We start from the raw sequence: 21,223 nt of genomic DNA, 5'->3' as shown, positions 1-21,223 counted from the left end.
GGGTAGTGAGCCTGCACACAGGCTGCATCCATGAGCTTCTTCCAGAAGGAGCTCTTTTTTTTCACATAACAAGCAAAGCAGAGCAAACTGTGGTGTTGGTACACAAAGGAGCACGTGGTGAGTTCCTCCAGGAGGATGGAAGCTGGCACAGCAGAACAGGAGCTGCATCTCACAGAGCCTGGAGCCAAGCTGCTGGCAAGGAAACCTAAAAATGCTTGGATTAACTTGGAGCTGGACACTGGGGAGGACTCATAAGAAGAACTAAGCAGAAGTCAAGCAATACGAAATGAATCTTGGAGATCCAAACAATCCAGGATGAAATGGAGGGCAGGAAAAAAAAATCACTGCCTGAAAACAGGCAGATATGTTAAAGTTTTCTTATTTTTATTTGATACACAATTTGTGTGACAACAGCTGGGCAGTGAGGAATAAACACTGTTAAATGCCTACAGATGTAGCCACTAAGATTCTGGTCTTTGGTAAGAACACTTCCCCAAGAAAGCACAAAAATTATCCCTCTCTCCCAGGCAGGCTATTGCATTGCCACAGTTAAGGGCATGGAAGAGAAGGGAATAAGGCAGCACCAGGAACAAGACTTCCTGGCCAGAAATGACATCCTGCTGTCCCCATCTCAAAACCATGGACTTGAAGCTGAGTAGGGATCTTTCACATCACATTCTGCTCTACTGCCTTTGATATAAATAAATGTTAATTGGAACAGAAATTGAACTCATGTCTCACCTTCCCTGTGAATGCCCTAACATCTGACACACACAGTTTCTCTACCCCCGCTTCTGCACTAAATCATTATTCCAAGTTGAGTAATTCAAAAAAGGAAAGACCCAAAATAGCTGACAGTTGGCTCAGAAAGGCATGTGAGCTCCAAATTATTTTGGGTGCGTTGCTCCCTTCTCTGATGAATTTACAGTAAATCCACTCCTTTTCTACACACACACACACACTGGGTTTGGTTAAATACAGATGTTGCAGCAATGCTGTAGCAGAACCACCCTGATCCTTCACATTTGAAAAATATCCAGGAGCTGATGAAGTTCAGGTCAATCTGGAGCTGAAGAAGACCTTGGAAGGCCCTGGAGACCACCCAAGATGGATGCTGGTGATGCCCTGAATGGTGGGAAAGGCAGCAGCAATAGCTCACAGCTCTCATAGGAACTGACCCAAAACATCTCAGCCCTTTGTGCTCTTCTTGAATCTCCAGGGACCCTTCTCAAGCAGAAATGCTCTCCCTTGGTTTGTTTTAGCTTTTTTTCTTATCTTCACAGCTCATGTAAACTTCTCACTGTGGGTAAAATCAAGGTCCTCCTTTTTTAACAGTGACCAGCACACACAGTTCAGAGAAGTTTCTTGTAATGATTTAAAGAAACTTCTGCCTGGTTGTAGAGTCTTTCACTGTTTATGCTGATGTATCTTGTATATTTCTTCCAAGTCCACAGTAATTATTCTAACATATAATGTATGATATTCCCATAACTATATTCAAAGTATCTTTTCCCCAGATTTGAATCCATCTCATTCTTATTCTCCTGTATACACTCAGCAATCCACTGCTATGAACTGCCTAGAACTCCTCAGTACCTCTCCAGAAGCAGCTTTCCCAGATCTCCAATCATGCTCATAACTATTTGTCTATCTTTTATAAATTTGAATAATTTTTCATACTTCCCCTTGCCCCACATGGAACCAGGACTAAAAAACCACATCAAGTACAAGTAGCCATTCAGAACTGCTTCTCACCCCATTTCTCCTGCTTAACATTTTGTTTCAATGTCTGTCCACAGCTACAGAAAGGATAAATTGAATTAGGTGAATGATTAAAAACACTCACTCTAGTGATGTTTTTCAAACTGATCTCATTTGCAACTACATTGCTCATTTGTGCAGCTCAACTTGCTTTCTCTCACCACAGTCAAGCTTTCTAATTTGAATGAATGTATTTAAGCTTCAATGTGTACAAATTCAATTTCCAGCTCTCCTCCCACCCTGACTAATCAGTTGTCTTTTTAAGTAAGCACTTCGAGGAAATACCATCAGTAAAACCTCCATATCAGCTTTCTAACATAAGCCATTAGTGTCCTGAAGAGGTGATCCCTCCAAGCAGCAGGATCCCAGTGTCTGATGGAAAACTGTTCCCTGAGTGACCCCAGCAGCCTGGACTGCCGCAGCTTTGAAGCATTTACTGGGAATTACTGCTACCAATGTGTTCCTCTCTCAGTTTTACTCCAAAGCATTTGGTACTGGCCTGACAACTTCTTTTAGGGACAGCACCATGCCATCCTTGACAGAGGTGTGAGACCCCTCCAGAGAAGGCCACCAAGATGTTCCAAGAGCTGGAGCCCCTCTGCTCTGGAGCCAGGCTGGGAGAGCTGGGGTGCTCACCTGGAGGAGAGAAGGCTCTGGGGGACCTTAGAGGCCCTTCCAGTGCATAAAGGGGCTCCAGGAGAGCTGGAGAGGGACTTGAGGCAAGGGCCTGGAGTGAAGGAGAAGGGGAATGGCTTCCCATTGACAAAGGGCAGCTTTAGGTGGGATATTGGGAAGAAATTCTTCCCTGTGAGGGTGGTGAGGCCATGGCACTGAGAGCCTGTGGCTGCCCCATTCCTGGAAGTGTTCAAGGGCAGGCTGGACAGGGCTTGGAGCATCCTGGAACAGTGGAAGGTGTCTGTGCCCATGGCAGGCAGTGGGAATAAGATAATCTTTAAGGTTTCTTACAACCCAAACTATTTTGTTATTCCTTGATTTTTTTTGATCAGTTCACAAAGCAGAGCTAACCATAAAAATATTTCCTTTGTTTTGGAGGGGCAAACCCCTCTAATGCAAGTGTGACAATCTGTTCAACACCAGCACACTCACTGCCAAGGTGCATTAAATGCACAACTGCTGAGTTTCTCACTGGGACATTTCTACCCACTCTGAGGCACACACTGAGTGTGTTCCTGGGTTTAACTCACTTTCCCAGCACAGAGATGTTTGTGACTGCAGGGAACCTTCCCTCATGTCTGTGAGCAAGCAGACAAGCTTGAACTGAACCACAGCACCAGCACCTCCATAACCTTCTGTACAGACCATAAGATCATTCTCACAACAATCTATTTCTGACTACAGCAACCCTTCTGTACTATTTGATACTCTGCACCTGTTTCTCTGCATTTAACTCTCTCTGGGGCACCTGCAGCTCTGCTGGGGTCACAGACAGACATCCAGCCACAGTCACCCCCACCACCATCACAGGGAACATCTCTCAACTCCATTCTTCTCACCACGAATGTTCTACAGGCAGGTTTGGACCTGCCACCCAACAGTCAATTCCATCTTCACTGGCAAAACCACACTCTACTTCTTTTATTTCCCCTAAGCACTTGGCATTTGATTTTCTCCTCCCCTCACATATTTCTACCTTTCATTTTTTTAGGATGATCTCTGAATCTAACACTTTTTTTTACACAGTAAACAATGTCTGAAGTAATTAAACAACTCACAGGCTTCCAAAAGAAGATAAATCAAGCAGGACCTGAAAACAGCACAAATGCCTAAATCATTAAATACATACCAGACCAAAATCACTAATATGCAAAAGACCCAATGTAATTCACTAACAGCTAATTATAATTCAAAGCAAAGCAACACAGTGAAGTGCTTGATGACATCCTGATGACAAGCTGATCAAAAGCCCCTGAATAAAAAAAATACTTGAAATAGGGTCTAAGTGAGGCAGCACCCATGTAGCATCTTTTTCCCAGCTCAGCTTGGGTTTTTCACACTTTCCTCTTCCAGTTTCAGTTTTCACCATTTGACTGATGCAAGAACTAAAAACACATGAATTACCAGCAGTGAAATTTTTTTGGTGTCTGGGGTCAAATCTACTTTTAACAGCAGAGAACACAGTCTAAAATCACTGAATCTACTCAAGATATTGTAAGTACCCAAACCAGCGTGATCCTGGATTTGAAAATGAAGGAGACATTTATCAGTAACACGGTAATTGTGGAATATTAAAATGAAACCATACAGAAAGTTCTAAAACATGAATAATGTCCATATATTTTGAGAAAACAACATACTCAAAATAGTCACATTTACTTATACTCTGACCCCACATTATCAAATAAGAACACTATGTTAGAACATTAATGAAATCTAGAACAGTGGTTTTGAGATAGAAAAGGTCAAAGCTTTGAAATTCTCATAATAAACAGAAAGTTGCAAAAGAATTCACCGACAAATATTTTAATTTAGATGGGCATATCCTATCATTAAAAAGACCCAAGAGATGCAGTAGAAATACAGAAGTCAAACAATTATTAGTGTAGTTAGACTGGGAAGAAACAAAAACAAGAAAAGAGGAAGAATTTTTCAGCATTTAAAAAATTACTCCATTCCAGTGACTTCAAATTTCTGATCTGTGTCTGGTATGTTGGATACTTGCGCTCAAATAGTTCATTAACTATTTGAATTCAATTATTTCTTAGCTATATTTACTTGCCTAAGTAACTTCCATATGCATATTAATTCATTTGCCTAGAGCACAACCCTTCAGATGAGAGCCATTTAACCACACATCCTGGATACATGCACATGGAAATCAGTGGCAGTTGCAACAGCCTCACTAAATCTGACCTTGACTCACAACAATTTGTGTTTGCAGGAGAGAATGATTTTCTTCTCTGCTAAAAACTATTGTACCAAATAATAACTTTACTTAAAGCAGTGATTCTCACTCGAAACCCATCTAAGTCTTGCTGCCTGAGATGAGCAAGATGTGATTCAATCTTTCCCCAGCACAAACCATAATTCAAGCTGGCACCGGCGCTCTCTTACACAACAGAATCAAGGCTGAAAACATCAGAAACAAAGCCTCTTCTGTGTGCAAGAGAACACAAATTGTCAGAAGCTGTAATTGTATAAATCACATAATGCAGATATACATACATATATATAGACACACATATCTACAGAAGCAGAAATGCTGTTCAAACTGATTCAATACACAATCTGACTTCTCTTGGTCGTTAGCCAAAGCCATCACAACACAACACAAACACCCAAAGGTTTCTCACCTGTGGCAAGTGTAACTGGAGCCCCTCGCTGGGAATGGGCTGCCGAGAGGGAGTCTGGTCCAGCTGCATGTTGAACAGGGAAGCCAGGGCTGACTGAGCAGCCCGAGCTTTCGCCAGCTTTTTGTTCCTTCCCGACCCTTCGAAAGTCTGTCCGTCCACGGCCACGGCCATGACAAAGTTCTTGGCGTGGCTCTCTCCGCTCTCCGACAAGAACTCGTACTTGAGGCCGGGGCGCAGCTCGTTGAGGATCATGACGGGGTTCTTGCCGCTGGCCGTGGGGTAGGGGGAGGCAGGGGGCAGGGGGGACTGGGACAGGCTGCTGGCCACGGCGCACGACGGCAGCCCGTAGTCGCCGCCCGAGCCGAAGGAGCCGTCCCCGTTGGAGCCCAGGTAGAAGGGAGCGTCGGACGGGACGGGCGTCTCGAAGCCGTTGAAGAGCGTGTCGGGGAAATCGGCCTGGTCGGACGTGAAGTCCGTGTTGACCGACAGAGTCCTGCCCATGGCCAGGTGGGCCTCCGAGGCGTTGGGGAACTGCACGAAGGAGCGCAGCGCCTTTTCGGCAGCGTGGAGCTTGGCTTTCTTTTTTGTCGGGCCAGACCCCTCGAACACCTGCCCGTTGACTTCCACCGCCATCACAAACATGGGGGCGTGCACCGGCCCTGTCTGTGAGAGCAGCTTGTACTGTAAACCGGGTTTGATCTCGTTGAGCTGCATCAGGGCGTTCTTTGGCAGAACGGGGCCGGGCGTTTTCTTCCTCTTCTTGGGGCGGAATTTGGAGTGGCCATTGTTGCCCTCCTCCAGAGGCCTCTTCCTGCTGCTGCTGCCGCCGCCGTTGGAGAGCGGGGTCCCCTCGCCAAGGCCCTGCCCGGCGCTGTCCTTGGGGGGAACGTTGTCCACATTGCGGTTTTCTTTAATGTCGGTGCTGCTCGAACCTGCGGTGCCCAGAAAGAGTAACTTACAATGCCTTCGGTGCAGGATCTTGTAAATGCAAAATTTATAGATTCCTTTATCTCTCTTTGTAACTGGTTAAGTGATGTGTGCTCGCAGGTTAAATATTTTTGGCAATGCAACTGGAGATGATGATAATGTAACACAACCTCTCAATAATTCAAAATATAACACACTCAGTCTTCAAACCACACACCTGATACAACTGCACAGCAAAAAATCACTACAACTTTTTTTTCATTTTAATTATGCTAGAGCAAAACTTTTACTTCTAAGTTATATTTAGCCTCAAAAATAATTTAAATAAACAATATAAGCTATAGCAACATATGCCCACAAAACAAACAACTACCACTAGCAAAGTAAAAATGGATGCCTAAGACCACAGCTCTGAACCACATATTTAATTCTATTCCATCATCAGTTTAGTCACGTCATTTTTTTCCCCTCACAGTAATTTTAGTTGCTTAAATTGAAAAACTACATAAATACTTTGTCCAGAGCAACGAAAAATTAGGCAGCTCTTTCGTAGGTACCATGACTGAAGAGTGTTTGAATGCTTTTATTTCTCTTTAGCTATTCCATACTTTTCAAATTCAGTGAGTTTTTTATGTCTTTTCTAAATACTCATTTCATCTCATCTCATCCCAATTTTCTCAGGAACTACAGCTGCCCACTGTGCCAGCAGGACCACAAGACCATATATTTCCATACAGCCTTGTATTTAAAAAATCTCTAATTCATCATTTACAAGCATAATTCCTTGTCAAGGAAACTGCTGTCATGGAGTTACAAACCCAAAAAATCACTAGAGATCCTCTCTAAGGCCATGTAGAATAGAAGTGTGACAAAAGCTGCACACTCATTGTGAGAATATTTTAATGGGAGTGCAGGAAAGACAATATAATAATAATGTAATGATTTGTTTTCAAAAAAATATAAGTTGGGGTAATGATATGTCAGAGATATATATAAGGAACTGAATTTGCTCTAAGTTCAAAGACCTCATCTTCACCCTGATAAAGAAACTAAGGAAATTAACTATTGGTGTTTTCTGCTGGCATTTGTGAATGAAAAGGCAAATGTAATAGACCAATTATTTTTAATTCTCCTGTTCCAAAACTTGAATTTATCTGTATTATATCTACACTGACTCAAGGTGGTAAATGGTCATTGAAATTAGAGCAAACCAGGTGGAAGCTCTCTCTCAGTGATAAATTCCAGCCATGCTTTCAGGCTTCCCTAAAAATCCCCTACCATGCACACATCACTTCACCCAGGTTACAAAGCTGATGGAATGGTTACTAAATTTTCATTTATAACATCCTCCAGCAAAAGCTCGATAGGTTACTCCTTTCGGTGCTCAAAGAGAAAAAAAGGAAGGGAAAAAAAAAAAAAAGATGAAAAGAAAAAGCCAAAACAGGAACACATTTTGTTAAATCACAGCAGCACAAAAAGAATTGTACAGTACTGATTATGCAATTAAGTCATTAAATTCTGTCAAGAATCAAAATTCTGAAGCATTTCATTGCTAGAAATGTGCTAGATATAATCAAGTATCCCTTGCTCAGTGATATACATATTGCCTGGAGAATGAAGGCTATAGGGCCATAACTGTCAATAGACAGTGTTCATGCATATATTCTTTACAGAAATATGTATTTATGGTAGAGGAGTCTAAGGACAACAGAAGGAATTTTTAAATCTTTCCTTACATTGAGTTTCTCATCTAAAACACAGCCCTTACTGGTGGCACCAGATATTTGTTATCAATCACTAAGACTTTCAGGCTTAACAGAAATCACTGACTTAACACTAATTAATGGTCTCTGGTTTCACTACTTTTCATATGAAAACCACTACCAGTGCCTGCAGGAGGAAAACAGGAGTTGAACAGACTTCAGCTGAACATTAAAACCTTTTCCATGTAAGCATGTCAGCTGGAGGAACTCCTTCATCAAGCAGGAAAAACAATCTCCTGACAGAGAAGAGGGAATTGTAGGGAGCAGGAAATAAACTTGCAGGCTTACCTGGAATTATTAAGAGAGAAGGGAAGAAAACTACTCCTTGCCTGAGAGCTACTAGGCTTTGTTAGCTTTGGAGAACCTGCAGGGTGGAACAAACTTAGAGAGGAAGAACACAGGGAGCTGATCCTGAGTCAAACCAAGAGACCAGGAAAGGAGGTAACTGTGGAGCTCATCCAAATCCAACTTTGTGATGGAAAGTGAAAGACTTTCTGTGCAAACCAAAAGGAACTGTGCTTGTTTCAACCCACAGAGCTGCAACACTGCAAGCAAAGGTCCCTCCCTCTCTCAAGGATGAAGGTGTGCTTTTGGTCCTTTTGGTCAACCTGTCCAGCCCAGGCTGGGGCTAATTACCTGAGGGCTTGAGAAGATAAGACAAAATATAACCTGTCCAATCAGAGATGTCACCTCCCATCTTGGAGTTACATGGAGTAACTCCTCCAACTCATCTCCCTGGATGCCTTTTCCAGGCATGCCAGCCTTCCAGGGAAGTCAGGAATGGCCCTCCTGGCTCTTGCTCACCTTGCCCAGCTCCCCACAGGTGACAGGGCCACCAACAGACCCCAGGAGAGGGCATCACACCAGTACAAGGACACATAAGTGACCCTGCCCAGGGCAGCCTCGCAGCTCTGGGCTCTCCCAGAGATAATGGCAGGGAGCCACACGAGCTTCTTTTTCCCCAAAGAAAAGTTTTCTAATGGCTTTGAAAGACCCCATAAACCTGTGGTATCCACCATGTCCTGAGCAAGGTGCTTCACCACTTCATCACAAATGAAAACATCTCCCATTTCTTTCTTTGATCCTCCACCTGCTAGTCTTACTGCATCTACTGGGGTTTATTTGCTATTTTTTAAAGTTTGATGTTCTAATATTAAACACCCCATGTTGTGCATGATTTTACAGAAATCTCTAATATTTCCATTCTTTAAATTTAATTCTTCAAGGAATGAATGCTTTAGAGAGCCCTTTGAAGTCCATCACATCTGCTGTGTATTTAAGGCTTTAAAGCAGCATTAGCACATACATAAACAATTAATGACTGAGATCCTGTTTTCTTAAACATTTATACAACCCATAATTTTAAAACTGGATATTTTTCATGAGATTGGTCTATTTCCTAGTCATTAAAATAACTGGCAGCTTCAACTATTTGACTTATGTCTGTGGAGGCCACCTTAGTAAAAATCATAGGTGGCATCAAAAACTTCAGCAGAAGGACAGCCCTGCCCTTCAGATTTCAGCTGAGCACTTACAAACCCAAGGACATTTGAAGCAGGAAAAAGGCATGGGGAATTCTTCATGCCAGTAAAGAAACAAATCTTCTGTGGTGATGCTCTAGTTTACTTCTGGGTTTATTCCCTGTAATTAAAAAGTGTCTGCCATTAAGATGCTTTATCCATTTGGGATCTTCCATTTCTGCTTGCTGAGAGGCAACACTCCCCCTGCTCTGTCTGATCTGGAACACAATTAATCAAATTTAACTCTTAGCTGAACCAAAAGATGGTTCTAGTTGCCCCTTATACTGCTGCTTTCATTTAGTGGTCTGGGGAAATTCTAAATAAGTAATTTTTTTCATTCAAAAACAAGCAGAAAAAAAACACATACTCTCTTCAGAGCACCCTTTAGAAAAAGGAGCAAATACACCAAAGATAAAGGTCAGGAGAGTCACATGCTTGTGTTTAAGTGTCCAGAGTGCTGCAGACACACCAGCCATGCAAAGCAACAAAAACCAAATAAAAACATTCTAAATAACCATCTCTTTCCCCAAATATCTTGTAGCGTCTCTGTGACCAAAGGTTAAAGAAGGAAAACACTAAAATTTGAAGTCTGCAACACTGTTTTCTCAGGGATATTAATTTATTAATGTAAGACATCATCACTGTCTTATATTTCATCTGAACCCAAAAAAAATCATCTTAATTCTGGTTCTGCAGAAGAATTCTTGTTATGCAACCACAGGCTACAAAGACTGCATAGCCCACCTTCCTTTCCTTCAAGAACCTTTTCCCAAAAGCAGTTACATAAAATAATAAAAAATTAAATAGGTAACCTCTAACATGCCACTTCACAATTATAAGAGATATAAAAGTAAAGAGAGATAAAAAGTTAAAAAATATATCTCTACACAAATCGAAGCAAAGAACTTAAAAATTTAAACTTGGATTTCTGACCTCCCAAATCAGATGATTTAACATTTCCAATTTATGGTGTTTGTGTGGGCACACAAAGGAAGGTCATCTTGCACTTGATATAAATTGGCCTCAGCCAAGGTTCTGACATCTCAAAACTGAAGTCATACAAATGCATTCCCTAAACAGTTCCATGGAGCCAAGCTCCTGACAAAATAACAAATTCCTTGAATGGCTTCCCATACTGATGCACTAACACACAAAAAAACCAGAAGCAGACAAAAAATTTAGTGTTTTTCTTAATGACACAGAATTAAAGAATGCCCCTATATAAAGAGATTATATTTCTCCAGCTTAAGAAGGCATCTTCCATTCATTCTCAGCTGTAGCATTATTGAGAAAAGGGATGTTTTATAAAAAAAAATTATGAGAATTATCCAATTACACTTTCTGAAGGCCTCCGTAGGGAAGGCACCTTTAGAAACAGTTACAATATCCATGTGAAGTAATTTCTTATATATCAAGGAAAAGAAAATTACACCAAGCATATTGCAGTTGAGTTCACTGTTTCAGTAAAGAAAAAAGATTCATTCTATTTCAGGTGTTTTTTGCTTCGGTTTTGGGTTTTTTGGGGGGAGGATGTTTGTTTTGGGTTTGATTGGTTTATTTTATAATGATCTAACTTTCTCATCTCCTTATAAAATTCCTCTAACTTCTCCAGACTGAACTACAATTCTTCTGCTCCAAAGCCAGTGCTGGGCTTTGTCAGGTTTGCCAGATGCACTCTTTAGCCACTGTCACTTAGGGGAAAAAGAAGCACATTTGTTATAACATAATGTACAATTATTTACAGTCAGGCACAGCACAGAAGCAACAGAACAATTCTCTGAGTCACAGGAAAAAAGAGACAGTTGAAAAGCAAATAACAGTAAAAATATTTTAGAACAGTTCAAGGAGAATACTTTTCTCATAAGTTATTGGATCTTAATTATACCCCAGGGTTAGCAGTCTCACATACTTGGCTGCATCAAGTACACACCAAGATGATCACTTTATTTGACTATTTTTGTGCTTTAAAACCACTTTAATAATTCAGTAGCTCAGGGTTGGGACCATCACCATCTAAAGAGAATCATCAGCCCATGTGAGACCTGCACAGAGCTTTTCCAGCTCCAACTTTGCTTTTTCCTTTCTCCTTTTCTGCTCTCTCTTCTTTATATTGTACTCTTCAACTCCATCTCCTTCATCTCACCTCTCACTCCTTACTGGTACTTTACCCTTGGCATGAACACTACTGATACTATCCCTCCCTCCTTCACTGCTGGTTCAAGAGAGGGAAATATTTTGATTAGTCAGCTGCTGTAGGAAAAAATATAAGGTATAAAGTACAGGTATAAAGTACAATACAGAAGGTATAACTACATTAGCACATTAAAAACACTGTTAATGTAAAAGCTCCAATTCACTCTTCTTCACTGAATTTTAAAGTATCTTCATTTCTGCACCTGAGGTTTCTTTGCAGTTGCCCCTGTGCTTGAGAGAAAAAAATTACTTTCAGAAATTATTAGAGAGTTTACTACTGTGTAAAACAAACACATCTTACTCATGTTTTCTTCATCGTCTACATCCATTGTGAAATATCTTTGCTGGTTTCTTGGCTGGCGGAGACGGCTTCTGTCTGCAAAACAGGGAGGAGGGTATTAAGGCTTTAAGGTACCAACTTACTACGTTTAAAACTTACTGTTAATAAGTTTAAAACATCCTTTAAAAGCAGCAGCCCAGGCCCTGGCTTAGCATTGGGCTGTTTGGGTGAATCCTGACCAAAACTGGATTTACCCAGCTGATCCCTCCTAAAACTGCAATGTTCATCAGTGACTGAAATAAGCAGCCCCAATCTGCCAAAGGCCAGTGGGATGATGAAGACCACAATGAGATTTCCCCACAGTCTCCTCCAGGCTGAACAGCCAAGTGCTCTCAGCTGCTCCTCCCATGGCTTCCCCTCCAGACTCTTCACTTTGTTCACAGACTCCTTTGGACAATCTCTAACAGCTTCATGTTTTTTTTCCATTGTAGTTCTCAAACCTGTCCCTGGGACTCAAGGTGAGGTCATGCCAGCCCAGAGCAAAGCAGGACAATCTCCTCCCTTGCCCAAATGGCGATGCTGTGTGCTTGATGTCCCTCCTGGCTGCCAGGGAACTGCTGACTCCTGCTCAACTTGCCATCAAACAGGACCCCACAGGTCCCTTTCCACAGCACTGCTGTCCAGCCTCTCATTCCTCTCATGTCCTGGTCTATACACACTCAGAATCCAGCACAAGCCCTTCCTATGGATGGGGACTGTCCACCCCTAAAATTCATCAAGGTCTCTCTATAGGGCCCCTCTGCCCTCAAGGGAGTCAACAGCTCCTTCCAATTTAGCATTGGCAGCAAACGTATTTAGTATTCCTTTGATTCCTGCCTCCAGGCTGTTTATGAAGATGTTGAAGAGCACAGGGACAAGGACAGAGCCCTGTGCAACCCCACTAGGGACTGAACACACACCTGATGCCATCCCATCTACTTATAACCCCTTGTGCCCAACCCAAGACAGTCTGCCTTACAACACATCAGCACACTCCACTGTAACAAGAGGAAATTAGCTGACTGTAATCAACAGGACTTGTAAATAATTATCACCTCAATTAGCACATCACACCAGCTCCAGTTACTCCTGCAGCACCACTTTGTACTCAAGGATTAAGGACTTGACAAATTGCTGGTTTAACTTCTACCAAGGAGATCAGTGAGCTCTCTGAGCCAAGCTAGAAGTGAAAAAAGCTCTAGAGCTGCCCCACACTTCCACACCATGCACAAACCCTCCTGAGGAGCTGGGTTATCAGCCTGGGCTCAGCACCTCACCCACAGCCTGAAGGAGAGAAAAGGCAAGCTCCTGCCTGCTAAAAGCAGAGGCAAACAGATACTCTACTTGCATTTTTTTAATCATTTCAGTAACTGTGCTGAAACAGATTCTGAAAGCAGCAAGGAAGATAAACAGCCAAAGATAGTTGACAGAAGAGCCCTAAGGCACCTAAGAGATGCAATCCTACAGTGTTACTGCAGCCAAATGACACTAACACTCTGTTTTAAGCTTTAACCACGTGTGTTTAAGAGTTAGACTACTCTTGGCAGATAAATAATGATCACTTTTTTTTTCTAATCTTTTCTTTATAAAAAAATGCATGAGTCCAGTTAGCAGCACTCACTCCTCCCTCCAGTCCCCACAACTACACCAGCAGATCAGTCTGGTAAAGAACAGCAGAGTCACAGAACCACTAACTTCAAGACTTTCAAGATCAAGTCCACCCTGTGACTGAATGTGAACATGTCCACTGAACCAAAGCATGAAATGTCTGTTTGCTCCCTGAGCAATTCCAGGGATGGTGATTCCACCACTTCCCACAGCTAAGCCTCCCTCACTCTAGCACTACAAGACTCAGTGTGTTTCATACAAGTAACTGATTTCCATTACAATTAACTTCTAACAACCACCCACTGCAAATCAAAAATACTTGGAAGAGAATGAATCAGCTATTTAAAGAGTATGAAATGATGTGGATGTCCCAACCCCAGCACTGTTCAAGGCCAGGCTGGATAAGACCTTGAGTAACCTGGTGTAGTTGGAGGTGTCCCTGCCCACAGTTTGGAACTGCATGATCTGTAAGGTTCATTCCAATCCTTAACTTTCTACAATTCTGTGAATAATGTGTAAGGGGCAATACTGAGCTGGGCAGACAGAATGAACGCAGTACACACACCTATCTTCCAAACTTCCTCCCACTGTAATCCATGGGTTTCTTTTTTTTTTTCCACCTGGCTTTCAAAGGTAGAGGATTTGATAATAAGAAAAAAGGTTTTTCAAATCCTGCCATATAAAATAGGACCTATGTATGCCCTCAGAAAGACAGGGGAGATGTTTTCACCAAATGGACTCTGAGCCCAGGCTGCTCACTACAAAAAAAGCTTCCTCTCCTGCCAAGCCATGCTTGATTATTCTGCAGTCATTAGTGATTCAGTTATCATTTCACTTTGAAGAAGGAACAGCATTTCTGGTATCTTTGACCTTCCAAACTTTTATTCAAGCAGCAAAACTGCATAAATAAACACATTCCCTGCCTGTAAATAACTCATTTAGTAAGTGACATCCAGGAACATCTCAGGTCCTACAGACACAAAGACACCTCACGAGGCTGGGTAATGGTCAGTGGCATCTGAGCAAGGACACCTTCCAAAAGGACTTCACTGAAGCTTGGACACCAAGCATGATAAAATCCTGAGTTTCATTTCTAAAATTCTGCTATAGGATAAGGGATACAACTACAGTAACACTCTCAGCACTGGAAAAAACTTTTGTTGGGGAAAAAAATATAAGAGTAAAGGAAAAAACTTAATTGCTGTTCAGAGATTACCAAAGCTTTCAAGAACAGCAATAAGGAATCAGTGCCATAAATACAAAGGGATGTGGGTCAGTGTATTTACAGCAGGTTATGTGTAGAATGGGACTGTAGGAGAAGCCAGCTCCATGGCTACAGGGACTGGTTTCTCCCAGGTATACTGGTAAAATAAATTGAGGGTTTGACTGCATGTTTGTTTTGTTCATAACACAGAGCAACAAACCTGCACTCAACTCTCCCCTAAATTCACTCACTGAAGCCAGGGGAATCTGCATAGCACACCCTGAAACGTTCTGACTAAAAAAACCTTTCTTTTCCTGGATGCATTAAAAGCCAGCCATGTCAAACAGGAAAACAGTATCTACATGTATGCTAATTTAACTGGAGCCAGGAAAAAGTGAACTATTCATCCTCTCCTGGTTTTAAAGTCTTTCATTCCTGTAGAGTATTTCCAAAGATAGAAAGAACATGAGAAGTACTTAAAAATGCAGCAGCAAACACAACAGAATTTGCCTTTATTTCCACAGGAGACTACTTGAGAGATTTTTAGGTAAATGTTAGCTATAGCAAGTACACAGCACACGAGAACTTAGAGATAACCTGTTTTTCTTCTGAACACCCTAGGTATTGACTGCATGCAAAAAAGAGTTGTGAAAGACCTTAAGAGTTATCTTGGTTTATTCTCATTACTGAGAAAAAACCTAAATATGTCATGAAAGGGAAATTTAGCAGCTAACAACACTTTACATTCAGCAAATGGCATATATGGAAAAAATCCCATTAACCTGAGAGATGACACGGAGCTGTTAGAAAACAGCCTAAGTCAGAAAGCTGCAGTTTTAGCAAGTTCCATATTTGTTCAAAAGTCCTCTCCTTCCAAACTTTGAAAGTCAAGTGAAATCAAACATTGGGAAATGGATTTGCTCAAAATATTATTTCTGACAAAATGGATTTCTTATGAATCCAAAGTGCAAACACTGAAGCTGCACTTAGCAAAGAGGTTCAAACCTCAGCTGAAAAGCACATTTACAACACCACCAAATCGTTTGTTCCAGCATTTAGGTGCAGCAATTAAAGCCCTACCTTTCCTTTCAGATCTCTTCATCCTCCTGCGCTTCCCGTGCGCTCGCGCCACGCTGCAGAGGCTCCCCATGCCCAGAGCCATGGCTTGCTGTGATGCCATGCACCCCTGGCACCTGTGCCACCCCTAACCCCTTCCCAAAGCCCAGCAAGCTGTTCCCAAAAGGAGGGTTATCCCTGGGCTTCCTCTCCCAGCCCTGGAAGCCTGGAGTGCACTGATGCACAGCCCAGTGAACAACACGAGCAGAGGATGCAGCTCACCCCTACCCGCTGCCAGAGGCACGTGTGACAATTAACCCTTTGTCACACAAGGGGCAAGGAAGGACAGTGCTCTGATAAGGACTAGATCAAAGGCATCCTTACTCCTAGGTGTGGAAAGGCACAATTAATTTTATTTTGCTATTAATAAAGGAGGGCAACTCTTCAGTCTTGTAGCTCAGAAACAAGGAGAGACATAAGCAAGGAAATATTTGTACAGCCCAGTGCATGAAACAAGATGCTTTCAGCATCCTTTACAATCATTTCTCAGGTTCCTATTTCATCCACTGCCTCAAAAGGCACAGAATGCAGTTGGAAATAGCAGGAATACATAAATATGCCCATCTCAAATATACTTTAGTCACAGATTTTCCATACAAGGGTTTCTATCAGGCCTGACCAAGAGGCCTCCCATTGCCAACATGAACTTTTTTCTTTTATCCATTATCTTTTATCTATATTTTCCAGCTTTTTCATAAACTAAAAAGTAACATGTCACATTATGGGATAATCATCCTGTTTCCCCATTTGAGTGACCAACAAAGATATGCTGATCCTGTAGACCCTACAGCATCAGCAGCACAGGCTGAGGATATTTTGTGGATATGCAGAGGATATTTTACGATATTTAGGTAATTTGATGGTTTTAATATATTTTAGATATTCAGATTATTTGAGGATATTTTAGGACATGTAGATCATCAGTACAGGCTGAGGGTTGCAGCTACCCTTTAATCCTGCCCTCAGGTTAAACCTCACAGGACAAAAAGCACTTTGCAGCAGGGAATGCCTGCAGGGGCAAGCTCCAGTCTGTTGCTGCAGTGATGAGACCTCTCTGACCAGACACCTCCAGCTGCTCTCACACCTTCATTTCCCAGTACATCAGGAACACAGCACATGACTGAATCTAGATGATCTCTGGTACATGACTGACATGCACCATCCTATTTTGACAACTACCCAGGCTGGCATTTTGTGAAAAACATTGCCACTGGCATCTTAAAGTAGGAGTACTTCACTAACCAAGCCCAACATGCTCCAGCTCACCAGTGGAACTGGGCTGATGTGCTAACAGGGAGCTCTACCTGCTGGCACTCATTCCCAGATCCCAGATAGCAGCTTTTACATCTCCAGACTGTGATGGAAAGCACAGACTGAGTGACTGTAATTATTTCTGTCTGAAGCCTAAGCACTAAAAGCTTCCAACTTCCCCACTACAAAGGAACTGAAGTTCTACTTCAGCATCCATGTTATTAGACACTACTTCTCATTCTGAGAATGAAGAAAGAGTAAGAGGATTATTTGAGCTCAGTTTACACTGAATTTAGAAAGAAGAACTAACCATGGAGGAACAAGCCAGAGTCATGGCACAGTCACAAGATCACCACTAAGAAGATCAGGAGGAAATGAGTCCCATCAAAGAGCAACTCCCAAAACTAGTGCTGTGCCTAATTTGGTGTGCTAATTAACTGTTTCTGCATGCTAATTAACAGTTTCAGGCCCAGTTTCACATTTCAATACACAATAAGCTGTGTGTGGCAGACCAAGGACATGGAGAGTGAGGTATCTACATCTACACAGCTCTGAAGGAACAGCAACACCAACAAAGAGAGAAAGGGAAAAAACACCCCTTAGGGGGATGAGAATTCATTCTGCATCTTTGAGAAAACAGCACAATTTGTAAAATGCAAAGAGCAGCCTGTGCAACTACTGAGTCTTTTACCATAATTCCTTCAGCTGCTCAAACTTTTACCACCCTGTTCTCAGCACAGCAAAGATTGAGATACATAGAAATGTGTATTTCTCCTTCCTTTTGAGGGAAGAGTTGCTCCATTTGCTATCTGAAGTCAAAACTGATTTTGCTTTTAATAATTACTTTATCTGCCCTAAGCTGTCAGAGATTTGATTCACAAAATTTGGTGTAAGGACTGAAAGAGACTTCTTCGGGTCACCTTTGTAGCTCCTAACTCTACCAACCCCTGCTCCTCAAGGCAGTGACTCTGGGCTATGACACTCAGGAAGGAGGGCTAGGACAAGGCCTTGAAGGATGACAGCTCTGAAGAGAGAAAAAGCTCTCTAAAATCTGACTATTGGCTAAAGAACATACTCAGTGCCCTTGGGAGAGAAACTTGGTGACCTGCTGCAGGGGTAACATTAGTAACAGTTTCAGGAAATAAAAAATATCTTAGTACTAAACCACAGAGAGTGGCTTGAGCTGGAAGAGACCTTAAAGTTCACCTCTTTCCAGCTCCTGCCATGGCCAGGGACACCTTCCACTATCCCAGGTTGCTCCAAGCCTATTCAACCTGCTCTTGAACAATGCTACTGATGGGGCAGCCACAGCTTCTCTGGGCTTCACCACCCTCACAGAAAAAAATTCCTTTTAACTTCTAATCTAAATCTATCCTAGCTTAAAACTATTTCCTCCTCTTTTATCACTATCTGCCCACATGAAAAGTAACTCTTCCCCTTTTTATAATCTCCCTTCAGGTACTGGAAGGTCACGGTGAGGTCTCCCAGAGCCTTCTCTTCTCCAGGCTGAACTACCCTGTAATAACCAATCTGTAATATGCATCAAGTTAAATACTCCATATCCTTAAATGTCTTATAATGTCCACATGATTAGACAAAAGGAGGTTGAAAACCAAGTGCAAGGAAGGAAATGCTGCACATAGAACAAAACTATGGCATTCAGTGTTCCTGTGTGTGCTGGAAGCAGTAAATCCTATAATATCTTGTATTGCACAGATCTGACACCCACTGAGGCATCAAGGAGAAAATGGGCTGCCTTCTCTCCAAAGCAAAAGCAGTTCCCAGGTGGAATTTGGGACTTACCCATCTCCAATACTCCCATTTCACCTGCATCCCTGAACCAGGAGTACAGAGACACTAAACAACTCAAGCATATTCCACCCAAATTCCAGAGATGAACCAACCCAGGCAAGATCAGAAGCAACACAGCAAGACTGATGGAAAACTTCAGCACCTCCTCAATTCTCCTTTTTAAACAGGTATCACATGAAAATCTCCAAGCACCAAAACATCCTTGAAACTCTCATTTACTTATAGATTTGGTGCCCATTATCAGCTTACTTTACATACTCTTTGAAGAAATGCTCATACACTGTATTTTTTAAGTGCTTTTAAAGATTTTTTAAATTTTTTGCTCCCACAAGCAGGCTGGATATTTCCAAGCACAAGGACAATATTAGAGGCCAACAGCAGTTTTCCTTTTAGTTTTGTGCACTTCAGCAAGAACAAATATAAATTAGCATCAACTGCTAGAATTAGTAGGAGCTAAAGTACATCCTGAGAAGCTGCTCTGCACAGGAAATTCCAGATCCAGAGCTGCTGGCTGCACACTGGGAGCCCCAAGAGCTCTGATATAAACCCATACTGGAGTTTATTGGTCGGCTTGGAGTCTGTTCCTCAGGTGATTAAATCCATCCCAACAGCACCATCTGCTGTTACAGCAATAATTGGGGTTGCATCTATTGATCCCTCAACCAAGGAAGTTGAGAGCTCTGCTCCCAATTAGAAATAACTTAGGAAATTTGCAGATTTATTCCTTCTTACCAGATTACTGGGAGGACTGAATGCCTCATTTTTAACTTTTTTTTTTTTTTTTCTGAAGGACTCCTCAAGTATCTGCAATTGTCAGAAATGTATTTATGATGTGCTACCAAGGCAAAAGTTATAAGTATTCAGAGAGGAAAACTGAGTAGCCTGGACCTCCCAATAAGTAATATTAATATTTTCAACATCATTTAAAAGGTAATTGATACAGCTACCCAGTGCTAAGGAAAATAATAACTAATTGGAAGAAAAATCTAAAATAGTTTTAAAGGAGGTTAGAAGAGACTCAGATATCTTGAAGCTGTTTCATAAAAAGAAAAAAAAACAGTCATAGAAGTAGGCTGGTGTTTGGGATTAGGAGATACAGTTAGAATTTGGGCTTATTTCCTCTTTTCCCACCAAAATCAGTTATTAAGCTTTGCTCAAACACACTGCAAACTTTCAAGTCCTACATGCCAGCTCTGCCTATTTACTTTAATAAATAATTACTTTAATAATTAATATGCATTGGATACAAATTTGCAGCCAGAAGGGTAACCAAGTTTTTGTGATATCAACTTGTAAATCAATATCCTATTTTCAAGCTGCTGATCCAATAATTGTCAAAGGATTTAGAGTCCAAACATAAATAAATGTTTTAGATAAAACAACAAAGTACTAAATAAGTGTTCAAATACATTAAGTTTCTCCTCCTCCTAGTTATGAGCCAAATGCACCAGTCAGAAAACAGAGAATCCTGCTGCATGTTTGAAAATATAGTGTGCTTACCTTTTTAACTATTGGAGAGACATGCTGATTCTGCAACCTGCAAGAAGAGGAAATCCAGTCAATTGCTTGGTTCTTTAACAATTTGTGAATTACAAATAACTCCTGACCTTAAAAAGGGACACATTTCTGGTTCTCTAAAAATAAATAGTCCATACTACAGATACACAGTCCCAGAGCCAAGTCTTATCTAACCCTTGCAGAGACCATTCTGGACATTGCTGGTTGGAAAAAAACAAAAGTTTAAAAAGAAATCAAGACTCAAGATATCTAATTCTGGATGTCAGAAAAAACATCCCTAAGGTACAAGCAGTTATGTAGCAGAACCCAATCTGCAATCTCTGCACCTTCTAGGAGAGAGGGTCAGCAAAAAAGTGGTAAATAATGGTGTAAAAACAAAATAAATATTTGTATTATCACACCCAACTTATCCTCAAACCAAATCCAGAATTCTCATCTTGTTAGATTTTTTTAAATTTAGATCTTTGGTTCTTATTTTTAGGGAATGACTTCAATCCATATAAAAGGCCCCTCATACAACAACCCCCTTTCCAAACACCACTTGCTTGATCCCACTGACATCAGGCTGCATTCTCCTGCAAAAGAGGAAAATCCCTCAACTGCCAGCAGTGGGGCAGAAAACAACTGGCAGATGTAAGATAAAACACACACACACCACCACTTTTAAGGTCTCTTCCAACCTAAGGTCTCTTGCAACCCAAACCATTTTGTGATTCTGATTCTGAGGAGGATACAGGATAACAGGAATGCTGTGAGCAATTTTATTTCCATGAATAAGCACAGCTGTTGGACCAGGCACAGACAGCTTTAATTTAACACACCATCTCCTAATTCTAAAAAAACACTGAAGGGGCCATAGCAGTGTGAAGCCAAGACTATTCTAAAACAGTTCTAAAGTCACAATCACACAGCCCACGAGA

General features: G+C 41.6%; 1 protein-coding gene across 2 annotated transcripts in view; it reads right to left on the bottom strand.

Moving 5' to 3' along the window:
• ADARB1 (adenosine deaminase RNA specific B1) overlaps positions 1-21,223 on the bottom strand; it is a 342,687-nt gene that overhangs the window by 304,262 nt on the left and 17,202 nt on the right. For both annotated transcript variants that reach the window (XR_009114635.1, XM_058027543.1), the window contains exons 2-4: positions 20,286-20,322; positions 11,777-11,851; positions 5,073-6,004 (exon numbers count right to left, since the gene is read on the bottom strand). Coding sequence is in view for 1 of the 2 variants with exons in the window: in XM_058027543.1 (XP_057883526.1) it covers positions 5,073-6,004; positions 11,777-11,804 (960 nt within the window). In the remaining variant the exon portion in view is untranslated. The remainder of the gene's footprint in view (positions 1-5,072; positions 6,005-11,776; positions 11,852-20,285; positions 20,323-21,223) is intronic.

The sequence above is a fragment of the Melospiza georgiana genome, chromosome 7, assembly GCF_028018845.1.
Source record: "Melospiza georgiana isolate bMelGeo1 chromosome 7, bMelGeo1.pri, whole genome shotgun sequence".
In the NCBI taxonomy this organism is placed as follows: Eukaryota; Metazoa; Chordata; class Aves; order Passeriformes; family Passerellidae; genus Melospiza; species Melospiza georgiana.
The sequence above is the reverse complement of the archived record's forward strand: the minus strand, read 5'-3'. Positions and strand labels throughout refer to the sequence as shown.